At 37.6% G+C, this 17,098-nt stretch overlaps 1 protein-coding gene across 1 annotated transcript; it reads left to right on the plus strand.

Moving 5' to 3' along the window:
• The first annotated feature begins 2,292 nt into the window (after positions 1 to 2,292).
• On the plus strand, positions 2,293 to 3,246 carry LOC144225335 (olfactory receptor 8B4). Its single transcript, XM_077756496.1, has one exon. The coding sequence runs from the start codon at positions 2,317 to 2,319 to the stop codon at positions 3,244 to 3,246; it is 930 nt and encodes a 309-aa protein (XP_077612622.1). The 5' UTR covers positions 2,293 to 2,316.
• Positions 3,247 to 17,098: the final 13,852 nt, after the last annotated feature.

Consider the following 17,098-nt stretch of genomic DNA (forward strand, 5'->3'; position numbering starts at 1 on the left):
ATGTTTATTCCTTCAACCAATGTAATTCTTTTCTCACTATTTCCCTTCCACTTATTTTAGGCACGTAGTTAAGGTTTGTATTTCTTTGCTTTGGAGTTTTTGGTTAGGTGTAAATCAGACACAGCTTGCAGCAAGTGCTCTTCCTGTTTTTGACCCTGAATCTATTGAGATATAATAATGGTTGGTCAGGAGGAGTAGGTTCAGTTAAGGAGAACTTTGAGGGCAAGGAGGGTGAAAGGCAGATACTTCCTTAGTCAGAATGAGGATGGAGGTCAATGGGTCTAGAAGGCAGTAGGGGCCAGAGGACCTGAACAGTTGCTTATGCTCTTTTTCGTAGGGTGACCATATAATTTCTTCTCCAAATCCAGACACTCTTCAGAGTGAGAGAGTATGCTATTAATAATTATACAGGAATAATAGATGTAAATCAGAACTATTCCAGGAAAACTGGGATTATTTTAGGCAGCCTCAGTTAACTTACAAATGCAGTTGCTTACATGGATTTGAATGTTTCTTAGAATATTCATGTAGCAGATCATATGGAAAGCAGCTTTGTCATCTGGAGAATGACAGGATTAAAACAGGTACATCTCCTGTTACATCTTGGCCTGCACACATCTATAGAGGAACTTTATGCAGGTGCATGTGTGATTCCTTGCATATGTGTTCATTTATTTAAATCTCCTTATATATAGCAAAGGCCTGTCTGTGGTCCTTAACAGAGCTGAGGGTAGGTGGTGCTTGTGGTGGTGGTGGTGTGGTGTCTCCACTCTTCTGAACAGCTCAGGCTGTTAGAAACATTTTGTCTGAGGGGCTCTCTGTAGCATCTACAATTCTGATCTAAATTTTTTTGGTCCTATTAGCAAAACCCCTGTTGACCATCTGGAAATGGTGGCTAAAATAAGTTTGAAGCCATTTTCCTTTATTTATTTATTTTTTACTGTTTGGCTTTGAAAGAGAGAGAGAGAAAGAGAGAGAGAGAGTGCATATGTGAGCAGGGGAGGGACAGAGAGAGAGAGAGACAGAGACAGAGACAGATAGACAGACAGACAGAATCTGAAACAGGCTCCAGACTCTGAGCGGTCAGCACAGAGCCTGATGTGGGCCTCAAACTCATGAACCATGAGATCATGACCTGAGCTAAATTTGGATGCTTAACCAACTGAGCCACCCAGGTGCCCCAAGGCCATTTTCCTTTAAAGTCAATCTTAAGTACCAAGAATTAATGAAGGAGAGGGAAAATGAGCCCCCACACTCAGCAGTGAATAGCATGAAATCCCTAGGGTAATGGGGAAGTTTGAGTAGAACAGCTGAGTCCCAAGATGTCAGGTGAGCAGTATTATCCAGTGTGTCAACAAGGACAGTGAAAGTCTTTCCTTACGGAGACACGTCTCTGAGAAATTCCCAAGGAAATTGTGTCTAAGCAGGCCCCTGAGATCATCAAGTGGCATAAACTTTTCTGTGATATGCCAGCTGGGGCCCTGGTAAAAATGAGAGTTGCTATTTTTTTTTCTCTCCTGAAGTTGATGTAGACCATCTGGGAAAATCCACAAACAGAAATCTTAGCCTATTCCCAGAGCACCTTGGTGACTGGCGTCTGTTAAAGGTGTGATTTGCAGCACTAATGGAATCAGAAGAATACACTCGAGGCTGCCTCCTTTATGCATGAACATCATTTTCTCCTTTGGGCTAATAGAAAAAAAACTGCATAAAACCCAGCACTGAATGGGGCCAGGGAGAAGGAAGGTGAATGTCAGAATCCCATGTTTCCTGATGGTTTTCTTTTAAACCCACAACCAAGAGGTCTAGGGTATATTGATCCCTTTCCTGCTCTCAATACCGACTTTGATGTGAGATGGAGTGGAGGGCTTAGAGGAAGAGGGTAGGGTGTGCAGAGACAGTAAGGGACACTATTAGCTTTCTCTACAGGGTAGAGGAGGGGGGCAGAGACAGTCGTTGACTTGAGAACTCCTGGCTCTCAGAGCCTGAGGCAGTGGGTTCAGATTGTACTCCTGACTCTTGTGATGTGCTTCTGTTAGTCCTTGGGCAGCCAGTGCAGGAATTCCGTCTCCTCATCTCTCAAGAAGGGACAGAATTCTTGTGCCCAAGAACACACTCTAGCCCAGGAGAGCTCAGATATAGTCACAGGCATGTTGTCAATGTCCTGGATGGGGGCAGGGGTGCATAGATAAGAGAAGAAAGTAAAGTAAAAAGGACATTCATGCACTGGTTCATCTTCTAGTGCCTTTTTCCATCAGCCATGGTTATGTCTATGTATTTTATTGCTTGTTTCCACAGACAGCTCCCTGGAAGAGAATGACCCTGAGAAACAGCTCCTCAGTGACTGAGTTTATCCTAGTGGGATTATCAGAAGAACCAGAGCTCCAGCTTCCCCTCTTCATCCTGTTCTTAGGGATCTATGTGTTTACTGTGGTGGGCAACTTGGGTTTGATCACCTTAATTGGGCTAAATTCTAGCCTTCACACTCCCATGTACTTTTTCCTCTTCAACTTGTCTTTTATAGATCTCTGTTATTCCTGCATATTTACCCCCAAAATGCTGAATGATTTTGTGTCAGAAAGTGCCATCTCTTATGTGGGATGCATGACTCAACTATTTTTCTTCTGTTTCTTTGTAAATTCTGAGTGCTATGTGTTGGTATCCATGGCCTATGATCGCTATGTGGCCATCTGTAAGCCTCTGCTGTACACAGTCACCATGTCCCTTCAGGTCTGTTCTCTGCTGATGTTTGGTTCATATGTGATAGGGTTTGCTGGAGCCATGGCCCACACTGGGAGCATGTTGAGACTGACTTTCTGTGATTCCAACATCATCCACCATTATCTATGTGAAGTTCTTCCTCTCTTACAGCTCTCCTGCACCAGCACCCAGGTCAATGAACTGGTATTTTTTACTGTTGTGGGAGTGGTCATCACAATATCCAGTATCAGCATCTTCATTTCTTATGCCTTGATTCTCTCTAATGTCCTCCATATTCCTTCTGCTGAGGGCAGATCCAAAGCATTTAGCACATGTGGTTCCCACATAATTGCTGTTGCTTTGTTTTTTGGGTCAGGAGCATTCACCTATTTAACAAGCTCTTTTCCTACATCTATGGGCCAGAGTAAATTTGCCTCCGTCTTTTATACCAATGTGGTTCCCATGCTTAACCCTTTGATCTACAGTTTGAGGAACAAGGATGTGAAACTTGCCCTGGGTAAAACCCTGAGAACAGTGCTCTCCTGATGGTTCTGTTTATATCAATTAATTACTGGTAAGCATCATACTTAAGTATCTTTTTATTTACAGGTGCAGAACTTTTCCTCTTTTATCTTAAGTAGGGTCTTCTCTCTACTTAACAAAACCAGAAGTTCCTTGCTTATACACTTCTTGAGGATTATACTATTTTGTATGATTTAAATTGGTTCATTGCATGCAGTTTAGCATCTATTAAGCATCTATTGTTTACTAGACTCTATACAAGGCCCAAGAGATGAATAAGATGTGGCCCCATGCCTTCCATTCTTTTCTTGGTAGGCTAAACGGATTTTCCAAACAACATTTCTGGCTGGGGGATGGAGCAGGTGATGGTCCAGGAGAGTGAGTGTATGTTTTCTTCAGGTATGGGAGCAGCTTTACCAAAGACCAATGTAGATACCTTGGAGTCATAGGTAAGATAGTCTCCCAGCTCCTTGAGAGGCTGCTTGTCCAGGAAGATCGTAATATACATCTCTTTAATATACATATATATATGTACACACAAGAGAAGTCCTTGCACAGGAGTTATTTACATGGTTTGAAATGTAAAGATAAATCAAAACTAAAATCTTTCACTTCCAAATTTCAGAACTCTTAGGGCTTGGAATGGTAACCATGGTGTAGGTGGTTTTGTAATTGGGCCAATTTTTTGGGCTCTGTATGCTAAGGCTGAAAGCAAGAACAAAGGAGAAATATCACAGATTTATATGATTGCTAATTGCTACCTCTCCTCTATCCTTCCCTGGAAATTCTGTGTACATTACAGGGCATTTAGGAAAATTCTTTTATTCTTTAAAGTTGATTTAAATTTTACTGTCTCTAAGAATATGTGTGTATTTATATATGTATGTGTGTTTATTACAGTTAACTATTAGAGAATCATGAAGAAAGAGGAATCATATTACACTTTCTGTTTGCAGGGAAACTTGAAAGGGATCCAGATTTTGAGTGCCAAAGTCCACTTTGTACTACTCTGCTGAAGATTCTGCTACACTATATTGAATAGTTCAGATTTCAAGGACTACACCCTGATAAACTTCCCTGAGTGTAGGCAGAAAGGTGAATCCAGGACCAGACCAACCCATGTGCAAGATGGGTGGATGGAGACTCAGTGTGGCTAGAATAATAGGGCTGAGTAGAGGCTAGAACTTAGTGTGTCCTTGAGAAGACTCTCTGTGAAGAGTTTTTGGTACTTTTCTTTTGGATATGGAGAGAGTCATATAAAGTACTGAGTTGATGCACTTTGCTTTGCTTGTATTTCTTTAACTCGTCCATAAAGCTGGATAGTTACTCAATGTGTGTTGGTATGAGAAACAAGGCAGCAAAGAGAAGTTGGTCCTTCTTCACATTTACCTCTCTGCTGACACTCATGTGGAAGCAGCACCATCATACTGAGAAGAAAGGTAGCTCAAGCATTCCAGGTCTTGGCCAGAAGCATGCCATACTGTGATGGAGCTGAGAACAGAATGGGGAAGCACCTGCAGCATGGAACTGACTAAGGAGGAGACAGAAGACGAACCTTATTTTCTCCAAATTTGCTCAAGTGAGGAGATCTCAAAAGAAGGTGGAAAAATCTGTTACATACATGGATTATACCTAGATTATGATAATCATACTTAACATTTACTGAGTATATACTATATGTTTGGGCACTTTTAAAGTACCTTACTTACATTAAACTCCTTGGAATTTTATTAATGCCATTCGGAACAACTGCTTGTTGGTCTTCTGGACCTAGCTGACTTCTACCCTCCAGAGAACTGTTTGTGTCTGGATATGTGGGGATCTTGAGGATATTAGGAAAGAGTAGAGAATAGGGAGAGAGAAGAGCAAGTATACCATGATACAAAGAAAAAATCACCATTGGTATCAATGAGTAGGAACAAGAAATAAATCAGAACCATAAGGATAAGAATGAAAAGGAATACTTAAGAAATAAATGCATTAAATCCTCCAAATATCCTTCCTTACACTCATTACATATCGCACTGGGGTGAGTAGAGGTGGAAAAATAAGTTTGACTTATGGAGATACTGGCTTGGATCTTTTGGAAAGCAGTCCTGTTGAAAATCTGAAATGACAAAGCTCAGAAGTACTTTTCCTGGTTCTTACAATAGCCAGATAAGACACATTTATTGCTCCTACAGGAAAGTCAACATTTTGTAAATTCCAAAGACATTCACTTCCCTTCCAAACCAAGGATAAGTCATCTTTCCTTTTAGGTCAGTGTTAAGGAATTGCAGGTTCTCAGTGGTCAACAGATTTGGCTTCTGCTTTACAGTAACTGAGAGACCTAATTTGATACTCGGTGTCCGATGTTCTCAGGTGAATCCCTCTGCCACAAAACCAAAATGCTGTCACTTGATCATATCATGACATTTTGATTTTCAGTAAAGGACATTTTACCCTTTAGGAAGCATTGTTAAAGCTGGGATTCCTCTGGGTTCAGTCCTGAGTCCACATCTCTTCTTGGATCTTCCTGAGGTATCTCTCCAGCTCCTCTGGCTTCAACAATCATGTATTTTTATGGTGATTCTTAACTCCACAACTCTGGTCTTGATCTATGATTATAATCTATAATAAGTTTTAAATTAGAAATATTAAACTATTGTCAATGTTGATGTCCAAATAGAATTATGTAATGATTAGGTGCTAAAATAGTTTTGGAGTATAAGAAAGAATAAACTGTTCTTGATATCTGCACATTCTCCTACATTCTAAACAGGTTGGTGGCACTGAGATAAGTGACAGATATCAAGTATCAGGAGTGAGAGTCTAGGGGTGCCTGGATGGCTCAGTCGGTTAAGCGTCAGGCTTCAGCTCAGGTCATGATCTCACAGTTCGTGGGTTCGAGCCCCGCATCGGGCTCTGTGCTGACAGCCAGCTCAGAGACTGGAGCCTGTTTCAGATTCTGTGTCTCCCTCTCTCTCTGACCCTCCCTTGCTCACGCTGCCTCTCTCTCTCTCTCTCTCAGAAATAAATTTAAAAAAAAAATTTTAAAAAAAGGAGAGTCCAAGGAGAACTTCTGAGTAGAGTTTGGAGGGATACGCCAGGTATTTCTCTGTATTCTGTGGAGCATATGGGAAGATAACTGTGATTATGGCTCATTGCTGGCCCTCAGCCCATGTGTTAGATAGAGAAACCGATCACCCTCCCTTCCTTCACACTTCCATAAATGAAATCAATCATTTGCTAATTGCTTCAGCTGCTAATAACATTCAGTCTGACTGAATCATCAAGGACTCAGACTCTCTCTCTTCCTTCTTATGTCTCAGTCGTGGCTTCATTCTCACGGTTGCATCATGGGCTCCATATGGCTGCTAGAGCTCCCATGTCTGCATCCCAAGCAGTGAGAAGACACAGGACAAAGAAAGGCAGAGGATGCTTTACCTATTCAGTGAGTGACCTCCACTTACATCTTATTGGCCACCCCTATTTACAAAGGAGATGGGGCACCTTAGCATTTAGCTTCAGAACATTGCCATCCTGAAAAAAAATCAGGATTTTGTTATTATTAAGGAGGAGATGGCTCTCAGGTAGGCAATCAGCAATCTCTACCAAAGAACAGAACTGGTTCCACTTGCCAGGAGGGAACATTTAAGAACTGAGCACTTTCTACGCCATTTTTGCTTTCTGCTTGCTGTACTCTATGAGAGGAAGATAGATTAATCTGACAGATAAGATTGGAAAAGAGACAAGTTGATGGAACTGTATCCAGTGTCTCTTCATCACTGACCTGTTGGTACTGAATTAAGACCAACAAAGTCTTGACAAGAACAAGCCAGATCTGTGCTATTTCATTTCCAAGTCCTCCTTCTGTCCTTTTCTTGGTGAAGTTAGAGTCCAGGTTTTGGGAGGGAGGTTTGAGACCTGACATATTTCCCTAACCAGCTTTACTATTAGTAAAGGTGTAATGGTATTGTGATGCTCTTTTGGCTCCTTGTACTTTCTCACTAGTTAGATCTCACAGGGAAGGAGGAATGAGTGATTAATATTTCTAAGTCTTTCACATGATGGTTATCTTTGCACTTTTAGCATAAGGGATTTTTGGTAAACAAGTTCTCATTTTCTTATGCTTTGAGATGCTCCCCCCTTGATCTGTAGTGGGTTATTGGAAACTGTAGGGGAAGAACAAAATTCCCTCTATCTACCTTGGATTCCTTGACTGGGGCCCTAAAAATTGGAATGACAAAAGACAGAATAACAAGAGAAAAACAAACAGAAGTGTATTAACATGTGCATCCTGCATTCATAAGGGAGTACTCAGTGATGAGTAACTCCAAAGGGTGGTTACAACTTGGGCTTAAACAGTATTTTAACAAAAGAAAAACAATTTGTAGAGAAGTGGCAATATTTAAAAAAAAAAAAACGGTCTTTGAACTTCTAGCAGTGGCACACTGTGGAAAGGTAAATATATGGGGGGGGGGGAACTAATGGAAGATAAGGGCTAGTTAGTAAAGATTGTCACATAATTCTGCTGGTGAAGTCTCTGGGCTAAGTGTCTAGAGTTTTCTCCAGAAGGAGGTAGGCAGGGGAGGGAAAACAACTTTATGTATGTATATCTTGCATTTAGGTAAATAGGGGGAAGGCACAGAGTTTTTCTGGTATCTACTTTTTCTTAAAACTGCTTTCAGCTCAAAATAATCCTTAAGCCAAAGTAGCATATTTTGGAGTAGCATATTCTGCTACCCTTCAAAATCATACCAAGAACAAAGTTCCTAAGAATACACAAAATGCAACTCAAATAGGGCCACGGACAGAGGAACCCACTAAAAGCTAACAGGGAAATGTGACAAGAAAAATTAGGCTAAGGAATTTATAATATCACAGAAAAGTGAGAGGACTTGCTTATCTTACAAGATCTGCCCAATCATTTATGGGTTCAATAGATATTCACTAAATTCTTACTAAGTTACAGGTGAAGAGTTCAATATGTCACTTTATGGGATCATTAGGACTTTAAGCTGTCTTTTGTTTCTATTAGCATGTACAACCACATGCCTTAATTGATAACTAAACCGGGGTGGGATAAATTGATATTGCTTTCTGAAATTGAGAATCCTAAATTAGGACATTTGCCCAATTAGAACAATTTGACATCTCCTTGGAAGTGAGACAAGAGTATCTACAAGCTGACAAAGAAAAAGAAAAAGTATCTTTTACAGTGTAAAGTCAACATTAAGGAAGGATTTATTATTGGCTAAAACTGGGTGGTAGAGAAGAGGGAGGAGAAGGGGTAGGAAGAGGTAATGTGTTAGTTGTATCATTAAATCATAGCAGAGAACTAATGCAGTAAAAGTTTTATATAAACTTTTAATTATAAAAGCATGCACCAGGGGTGCCTGGGTGGCTCAGTCGGTTAAGCGATTGAGTTCAGCTCAGGTCATGATCTCACAGTTCGTGGTTTCAAGCCCCGTGTTGGGCTCTGTGCTGACAGCTCAGAGCCTGGAGCCTGTTTCAGATTCTGTGTCTCCTTCTCTCTCTGACCCTCCCCTGCTCATGCTGTCCCTCTCTGTCTCTCAGAAATAAATAAAACATTAAAAATAAATAAATAAAAGCATGCACCAATACAAGAAAACAAATCTTTTCAAGTATCAGAATTTCACAAACATGAAGAGAAAGGAAAGCAAACCATCTAGTGAATGACTAAAATAATGTAAATATAAGATAAAAAGCCATAAAATATTTGGGATAGAATTAAATCAAATATATAATATATAAATAAATGTAAATGTCCTAACCTCTCTATTAATTGAAAAAGACTAATCCCACTCTCACTCTCTGCCTCTCTCAAAATAAATAAACATTAAAAAAAGAAAAAGAAAAAGACTCAGGCTGAATCACAAAGCAAAATACAACTCCATGTTGTATACAAAAAGCACATTTAAACCAAGTGATTCAAAAAGGTTGAAAATAAAGTGGTGGCCAAAGATGTACCAAGTTAAATGCAAACAAATAAATGAATAAACAATATGGGTATCAGCTAGAATGGAAATCAGGCCAAAAACTGTTAAGTAAGAATATTTTATAATGTTATAGAGTAAAATAAACAATGTGTATGTAATAGTTGTTATTTCCATTTTAACAAATAGTAAAATATCAGGAGCTATAAGAAGAAAAAACATATTGTAGAAGGAAACTTTAAATCACCTTTGTCAGTCTATGACAAAACAAGTTTACAGGAAAAGAGAGAGAAAAGATAGAAAATCCTATGTCTAAATAAGATAATCAGTAAGATAAATCTAATTTATCTTAGATTTACAAATATGTCATTTCCATGATATATATAAATTTAATGTGTGTGTGTGTGTGCAGTTTTGTGTCCTAGAAATTAGAAATATAACCTGTTGTGAAGAGGGCAAGACAGTTGCATAAGTTGAACGGATATTAGGTCACAAAAGCAAACCTCAGTAAATTTCATATATTGGAAATAGATAATGTTTCCTGATCACTGCAATAAACCCAAATCTTAATTACATACCCAGAATACAAAAGTCCTGTTCTACCTGGCTATTAAAAACTCTCTTAAAGTTACTTGCAGGTGAAAGAAAACATGCAAAATTATAAACTCTACAGAAGACGAATATGAAAATTCAACATTTTACAACTTATAGGATATGTGTACACCTAAAGGAGAAAAATAATGTATAACCTTAAATTCTGTAGCAGTAAACAGAACAATGGAAATAAATAAATTAAGCCTTAATATGACAGGAAAATAAGCATAATGAAATTAGATAAAATACAGGGTAGGAATTAATACAGTTAAAATCAGTAATTATTGAATTAGAAAACACACTAGCAGAATGAATAAATAAATTCAAAAGTGGATTCTTTGCAAAACTGATACAACAGATCAATGTCTGTTCTAATTCAGAAAAAAAGGAGGGAGAACAAATACAAAAGTTAAGAAAGAAGGGGGAGAGGGATATAGAGGAAATAACTTCCATCCCAAATAAACTACCTTGTTTCAGCTCTATTCAAATGAATTAAGAAGCCTGGATTAACTAGACCATTTATGAGGAAAATATAATTTAATAAGACTAATGCTGAAACATATAGAAAATCTAGAGTCCAACCACATGGGAGGAATCCAGAAAGTTGTCAGAGTTATAAAAATCCCCAAACCCAAATGGTTTCACAGAAGAATCTATCCTAAGAACAAATATTTCCTATACTATTTAAATGGATCCAAAACCTAGAAAAAGAAGAAAAGCTCCAAAATTATTTTTATGTGATAAGCATAACATTGATGCCAAAATCTGGCAAGATCACATACAAGAAAGGAAACTACAGACCAACCTTACTTAAGAATATCAATTTAAAAATTCTAAACAAAATTTTAGATATTTCAGCAGCAGGAAAAAAAAAAAAACTGACTCTTCATGAACTCATCTAAGTAGGATTTAGTCCACGGCTGCATGGATGGTTCGACATTAAGAAATCTAATGTAATTTATTTATTAATTGAGTGAAGAGAAAAATCATATGTATGAAGAGTGAAACGCATCATACAATCTTGATTAAATTCACCTTATAAAATAGGACTTGATAGGACCAATTTGAGGTTTGGATCTTTCTCTCTCTCTCTTTCTTTGAAGCTAGAACTAAACCCCCATTGGCTTTTCTTTTTAAAGCAATGGGTTTGCCAGTATTTTTTTTTAAGTTTATTTATTTTGAGAGAGTTCATGTGCACACATGCGCGGGCATTCACACACACACACACACACACACACACACAAGTGAATGGGGAAGGGGCAGAGAGAGAGGGAGAAAGAGAATCCCAAGCAGGCTCTGTGCTGTCATTACAGGGCCTGACGTTGGGCTCAATCTCACGAACAGTGAGATCCTGACCTGAGCTGAAATTGAGAGTTCGATGCTTACTTAACTGCTGAGCCTCTCAAGTGCCTGTCCATTTACTTTTATTTCTAGCAATATATGATGTTTATCAAACTGTCTGCCCTCTTTGGGCAAAATTCACAGAAACATTACATTTGTCAAATTTTTTTCCTGGCCCTGAGTAACTCATGCTATATTAGATAAAATGTGACATTTTTGCTGTCTTGTTCATTTTTATATATAGCTCCTTTTATTTTCTAGCTATCCAAGTTTTGGACAAAAATTCTAGGCCCCATAATTGTAAGAGCAAAAACATAGCATATTGACCAGAGGGCTGTCTGCAGCATGAAGTTTCTTTGTTTTCTTAACTGTGCAAAAGTAGCTCCCAAGCACATATGAAGATCTTTTATTCTTCTTGGAAAAAGGAAACAGATGTGGCAGAGGAACTTTCAAGGCATGACTGAATACCTTTCTATGCAACTCCCACTTGTCTCTAGCCCCTTAGAAGGTAGAAATAATGTGTATTCTCTTGACTTCGCAGAGGAATAAACTGTTTCATAGTTAAGTAATCTTCTGAACACCACCAGAATGTGGCAGATCCCATTTTTTTAAGTTGAGATACAACTGACATACATTATATTGTTTTCAGGTGTACACTATGATTCAGTATCTGTGTATGTTGTGAAGTGACCACCACAAAAAGTCTAGTTCACCTCTGTCACCATATATAGTTACAGATTTTTTTTTCTTACAAGAATTTAAGATTAACTCTCGCAGTAAGTTTAAAATGTGCAATAACATATTATTAACTACAGTCACCATGCTGTACATGACATCCTCATGGCTTATCTATTTTGCAACTGGAAGTTTGTACCTTTTGACTCCTTTACTCATTTTGCCCATCTCCCACTCTCGCTTCTGGTAACCACTACTAATATGTTCTCTATCTGTATCTTTGAATTTTTTAAAAGATATCACATATAAGTGTCAGCATATGGCATTTGTGTTTCTTTCTCTAACTTATTTCACTTAACATAATGCCCTCAGGATCCATCCATATTGTCATAAATGGCAAGATTTTATTCTTTTTTATGGCTGAATAATATTCAATAGTGTGTATATGTATATATGTGTGTGTGCGTGTATGCATATATACATATATGTGTACATATCCATTTAAAATATGATATATATATCAAATTGTATGATATACATTCCATACATTTACTCCATGGTATGTATGTATGTATATGTGTGTGTATATATATATATATATATATCAAGTAAAATACGTAAAAAATATGTAAGATATCACATTTTAAAAATTCATTCATCTGTTGATGGACATATAGATTGTTTCTATCTCTTGACTATTGTAAATAATACTGCAAGGAACATTTGGATGCATATATCTTTTCAATTAAGTGTTTCTGTTTTCTTTGAATAAATACCCAGAAGTACAATTCCTGGATCATATGGTAGTTGTATTTGTAATTGTTTAAGGAACCTTCATACTGTTTTCTACAGTGGCTGCATCAATTTACATTCCCACCAACACCGCACAAGGGGTCTCTCTTCTCCATATCCTTGCCAACACTAGTTATCTTGCCTTTTTGATAATGGCCATCCTAACAGGCATGAGGTGATATCTCACCATGGTTTTGATTTGCATTTCCCTCATGATTAGTGATGTTAAACATCTTTTCATTTACCTGTTGGCCACCTGTATGTCTTCTCTGGAAAATGTCTATTCAGATCCTCTGCCCCCATTTCAGTCTGATTTTATTTTTTTTTTTTTTTGCTACTGAGTTGTATGAGTTCCCTTTGGTTTTAGTTTGTTTTAGAGAAAGAGAGGGTTTGCAGGTTGGGGAGAGGGGCAGAGGGAGAGAGAGAACCTTAATCACACTCTATGCTTAGCATGGAGCCCAATTCGGGTCTCAATCCCACAACCCTGGAATCATGACCTGAGCCAAAATCAAGAGTCAGGTGCTCAACTGACTGAGCCACCCAGGCATCCCGACTTCTTTATATTTTTTTTATATTAACCCATAATCAGATAGATGATTTGCAAGTATTTTCTCCCATTCAGTAGGCTACCTTTTCATTTTATTGATCATTTCTTTTGCTGTGCAGAAGCTTTTAAGTTTGATGCAATCCCACTTGTGGGGGTTTTTTGTTTGTTTGTTTGTTTGTTGTTGTTGTTTTGCTTTTTTTGCCTTTGCTTTTGCTGTCAACCTCAAAATTTTCACCAAGACTTATGTCAAAGAGCTTACTGCCTACATTTTATTCTAGGAGTTTAAGACTTCAAAACTTTCATGCATTTTGAGTTAATTTGTATGCATGGTAGAAGACAGTGGTTCAGTTGCATTCTTTTGCATGTTGTTGTCCAGCTTTCCCAACACCATTTATGGAAGAGACTGTCCTTTGCCCATTGTGTATTATTGGCTTCTGTGTTGTAATTAATTGAGCATACGTGCACGGACTCATATCTGGGCTCTCTATTCCCACTGATCTCTGTATTCAGTTTTTAACCAAGTATCCTACTGTTTCGATTACAACAGCTCTGTAATACTATTTAAATTCACAGAGCATGAATTTATTCTCTGGCTTATTAATCTTTCTCAAGATTGCCTTGGCTACTTGGGATCTTTTGTGGTTCCATACAAATTTTAGAATGTTTGCTCTGATTCTTTGAAAAATGCCATTCAAATTTTGACAGGAAATGCATTAAATCTTTAGATACATTTGGGTAGTATGAACATTTTAACTATATTAATTCTTCCAATCCATGAGAATATCTTTCTATTTATTTGTGTCTTCAATTTCTTTCATCAGTGTCTTACAGTTTTCAGTGTCTTTTACCTCCTGGTTAAATTTATTTCTAGGTATTTTATTCTTTTGTGATGCAATTGTAAATGACACCGTTTTCTTAATTTTTTCTTTCTGATACTTTGTTATTAGTGTATAGAAACACAACCAATTTCTGTATATTGACTTTGTATCCTATAACTTTACTGAATTCATGTTTTAAAGCTTACAGGTTTTTGTTTTTTGTTTGTTTTTTGTGGAATGTTTAGGCTTTCCTATGTATAGTGTTATATTATCTGCAAATAGTGACAGTTTTACTTCTTCCTTTCTTTTCTATTAAATTTTTTTAAAAATGTCTATTTAATTTTGAGAGAGAGAGACAAAGCGTGAGCACAGAATGGGCAGAGAGAGAGGGAGACACAGAATCTGAAGCAGACTCCAGGCTCAGAGTTGTGAGCACAGAGCCTGACCTGGGGCTCGAACTCACGGACCATGAGAACATGACCTGAGTCAAAGTCTGATGCTTAACTGACTGACCCACTCAGGTTCCCTTTAGTTCCTTTTTAATTTGAATGTGTTTTATTTCTTTTTCTTGCCTGATTTATCTGGCTAGATCTGGCTGCCAATTCTATGTGAATAAAAGTGGTCAGTGGGGGCATCCTTGTCTTCTTCGTGATCTTAGAGGAAAAGCTTTCAGCTTTTCACCATTGAGAATGATGTTACCTGTGGGTTTGTCATCTATGGCCTTTATTATGTTGAGGTACATTCCCTCTCTACCTATCATGTTTAAAATTTTAATCATAAATGGATGTTGTATTTTGTCAAATGCTTTTTCTGTGTCTATGGAGGTAATCATGATTTTTGGCAGATCCTTAAAAACCCCACTTTATCTGGCTCTAATTCCAGTGTTTTTTTGCACTAACGCACATTGCTTTCTAGGAAGAAATGGAAAGAAATAGGAATATGAAATATAGAAACATGAGAGGAGAAGAGAAAGTGACAGTCGGGAAAAATGGTTGCAAATTTACATGGAAGAGAGGGTACACACAGCAGTGGTATCCTATCAGTGAGATACAGTCTGCATTGGTTTAGATTAAAAAATGGTCACTTGCACATACCCTTCAAAAGTTTGTCTCCAGAATCAAATGAAGCATGGAACATTTAACCTTGGTTCGTTTTCAACAACTCTCACAAGATTAGAGGATAGATTGACCTCCTTCTGGGAATATGTCTGAATTTTCAGGGACATTGTGTTTGTCTAAAAAAAGATTTGTTGCCATATTATTTTGCATATTAAAAGTAAAATAAGCACAAATAACTTTGTAACACAATCCAGTGATATAAAATATTCTGGCGCCATTACACAAAGGATATCTTCTTGACACTATTTATTCTAGAGAATAGCAAATAATGTTATTCCTTTGTGGTATATCTTGGGGATTTGTAAAATTAAAATTTTCATCAAATGGTTTTAAGATAGTCAAACATTGTTTTATGGGAATAAATTTGGACCATATGTTATACTGGTACGTTGAAAACTAGAGAATGTGATAACTAATTATGTCCATAGCACTTTCAACATCTATTATATAATCGCTAATTCATTAAATCTTTCATTTACTCAACAACTATTTTTTCGCACTCACATTATATTCTAGGTGTTAGGGATAGAGCAGTAAACAAAATAACAAAAACAATGCTTGGAGCTAATATTCTACTGAAACATTTTGTTTATATTTGTGTGTATTATTTATAGTGTGATTGCCATGTCTTATCCATTGCTTCCTCATCACATGACATAGTAAGTGCCCAGTAAGTTTTGAAAATTGAACATATTCAACCTGTTTAAAATTTTCCCCTAAGAACATCTTTTTAAAAAGTTTATATGTTTTGGGGGCGCCTGGGTGGCTCAGTGGGTTGGGCTTCCGACTTCGGCTCAGGTCATGATCTCACGGTTCGTGGTTCGAGCCCCGCCTCGGGCTCGATGCTGACAGCCAGCTCAGAGCCTGGAGCCTATTTCAGATTCTGTGACTCCCTCTTTCTTTGACCCTCCCCTGCTCACACTGTCTCTCTCTCTCAGAAATAAATAAAACATTAAAAACATTTTTTTAAAGTTTATGTGTTTTAATAATGAGTTGAAATTTTTATGTAGAGAATTATGTAAAATCCATGGCAATACATTTAGGGGCTTATGAAAAATGTAAAATATAAATTTTAAGTAAATTTTTTTCTTGTTTAAACGACATCACCGAGTCACCAGCACAACCTGGTGGCTGTTTCAGTGAACTGTTTGAAATTTCTCTTGTGAGTTCTGTCTCCATTCCATTTGCCTGGGCTTTTCTTCCTTTTTAATAATTTTTCTGTATTTAAAAATCACGTAAGGATTTTATAACTATTGTAACTAAAATTAATAGAACTTTCTGTTGTAGGTGTTTCAAAATACTGTTTGTACTGGTCCTCCTATAACTAATACGACTGAAAAATGCGTCGCCTCTCAAAGTTAACTGATTTCTGGAGGGTAAGAAGAATGTGCACTTCTTAAATATAATCCTTATCCCTATAGGAATTTAATATTTTTCGAATTAAAATCCATTTTTGTTTCACTTGTTTATAACATTTCTAAAAGTCTGTGGGTTTTCCAGGTGATCGGTGCCCATTTAACGGAGACTGGGGGAAATATTTTTGTTGGATCCTTGATGTCTGTAATCTGTGGTGCTGGAGACGACCTTCCTTCAAGTGACCATGGCTAGAAATAACTGGGAAGAAGCTGAATGAGATATATGAATAGCTGTTTCACCATGGGTAGGGGTGGTTGCACTAGAAGACCTCTAATTCTAAGATTTAAAACTATTAATAATATATTGAAATTGGATAATTTTCAACAGCTGTACTTCCACTAACTAATGTAGGAATTTGAGTCTTGTGAAATTCCTCCAAGAATTTCTGGGAGGGGTACCTGGGTGGCTCAGTTGGTTAAGTATATGACTCTTGATTTTGGCTCAGGTACTATCTCAGGGTTTGTAAGATCGAGCTCCAGGTCAGGCTCTGCACTGATGGCATGGAGCCTGCTTGGGATTCTCTCCCTCCCTCCCCTTATCTCTCAAGATAAATAAATAAACTTAAGAAAAAGAATTTCTGAGAGTCTCCAGAAGGATCTTGCTGTGCTTAGGACCCAGACATCTCACTGGCAGCAC

The sequence above is a fragment of the Crocuta crocuta genome, unplaced genomic scaffold, assembly GCF_008692635.1.
Source record: "Crocuta crocuta isolate KB4526 unplaced genomic scaffold, BGI_CrCroc_1.0 scaffold172, whole genome shotgun sequence".
Classification (NCBI taxonomy): domain Eukaryota; kingdom Metazoa; phylum Chordata; class Mammalia; order Carnivora; family Hyaenidae; genus Crocuta; species Crocuta crocuta.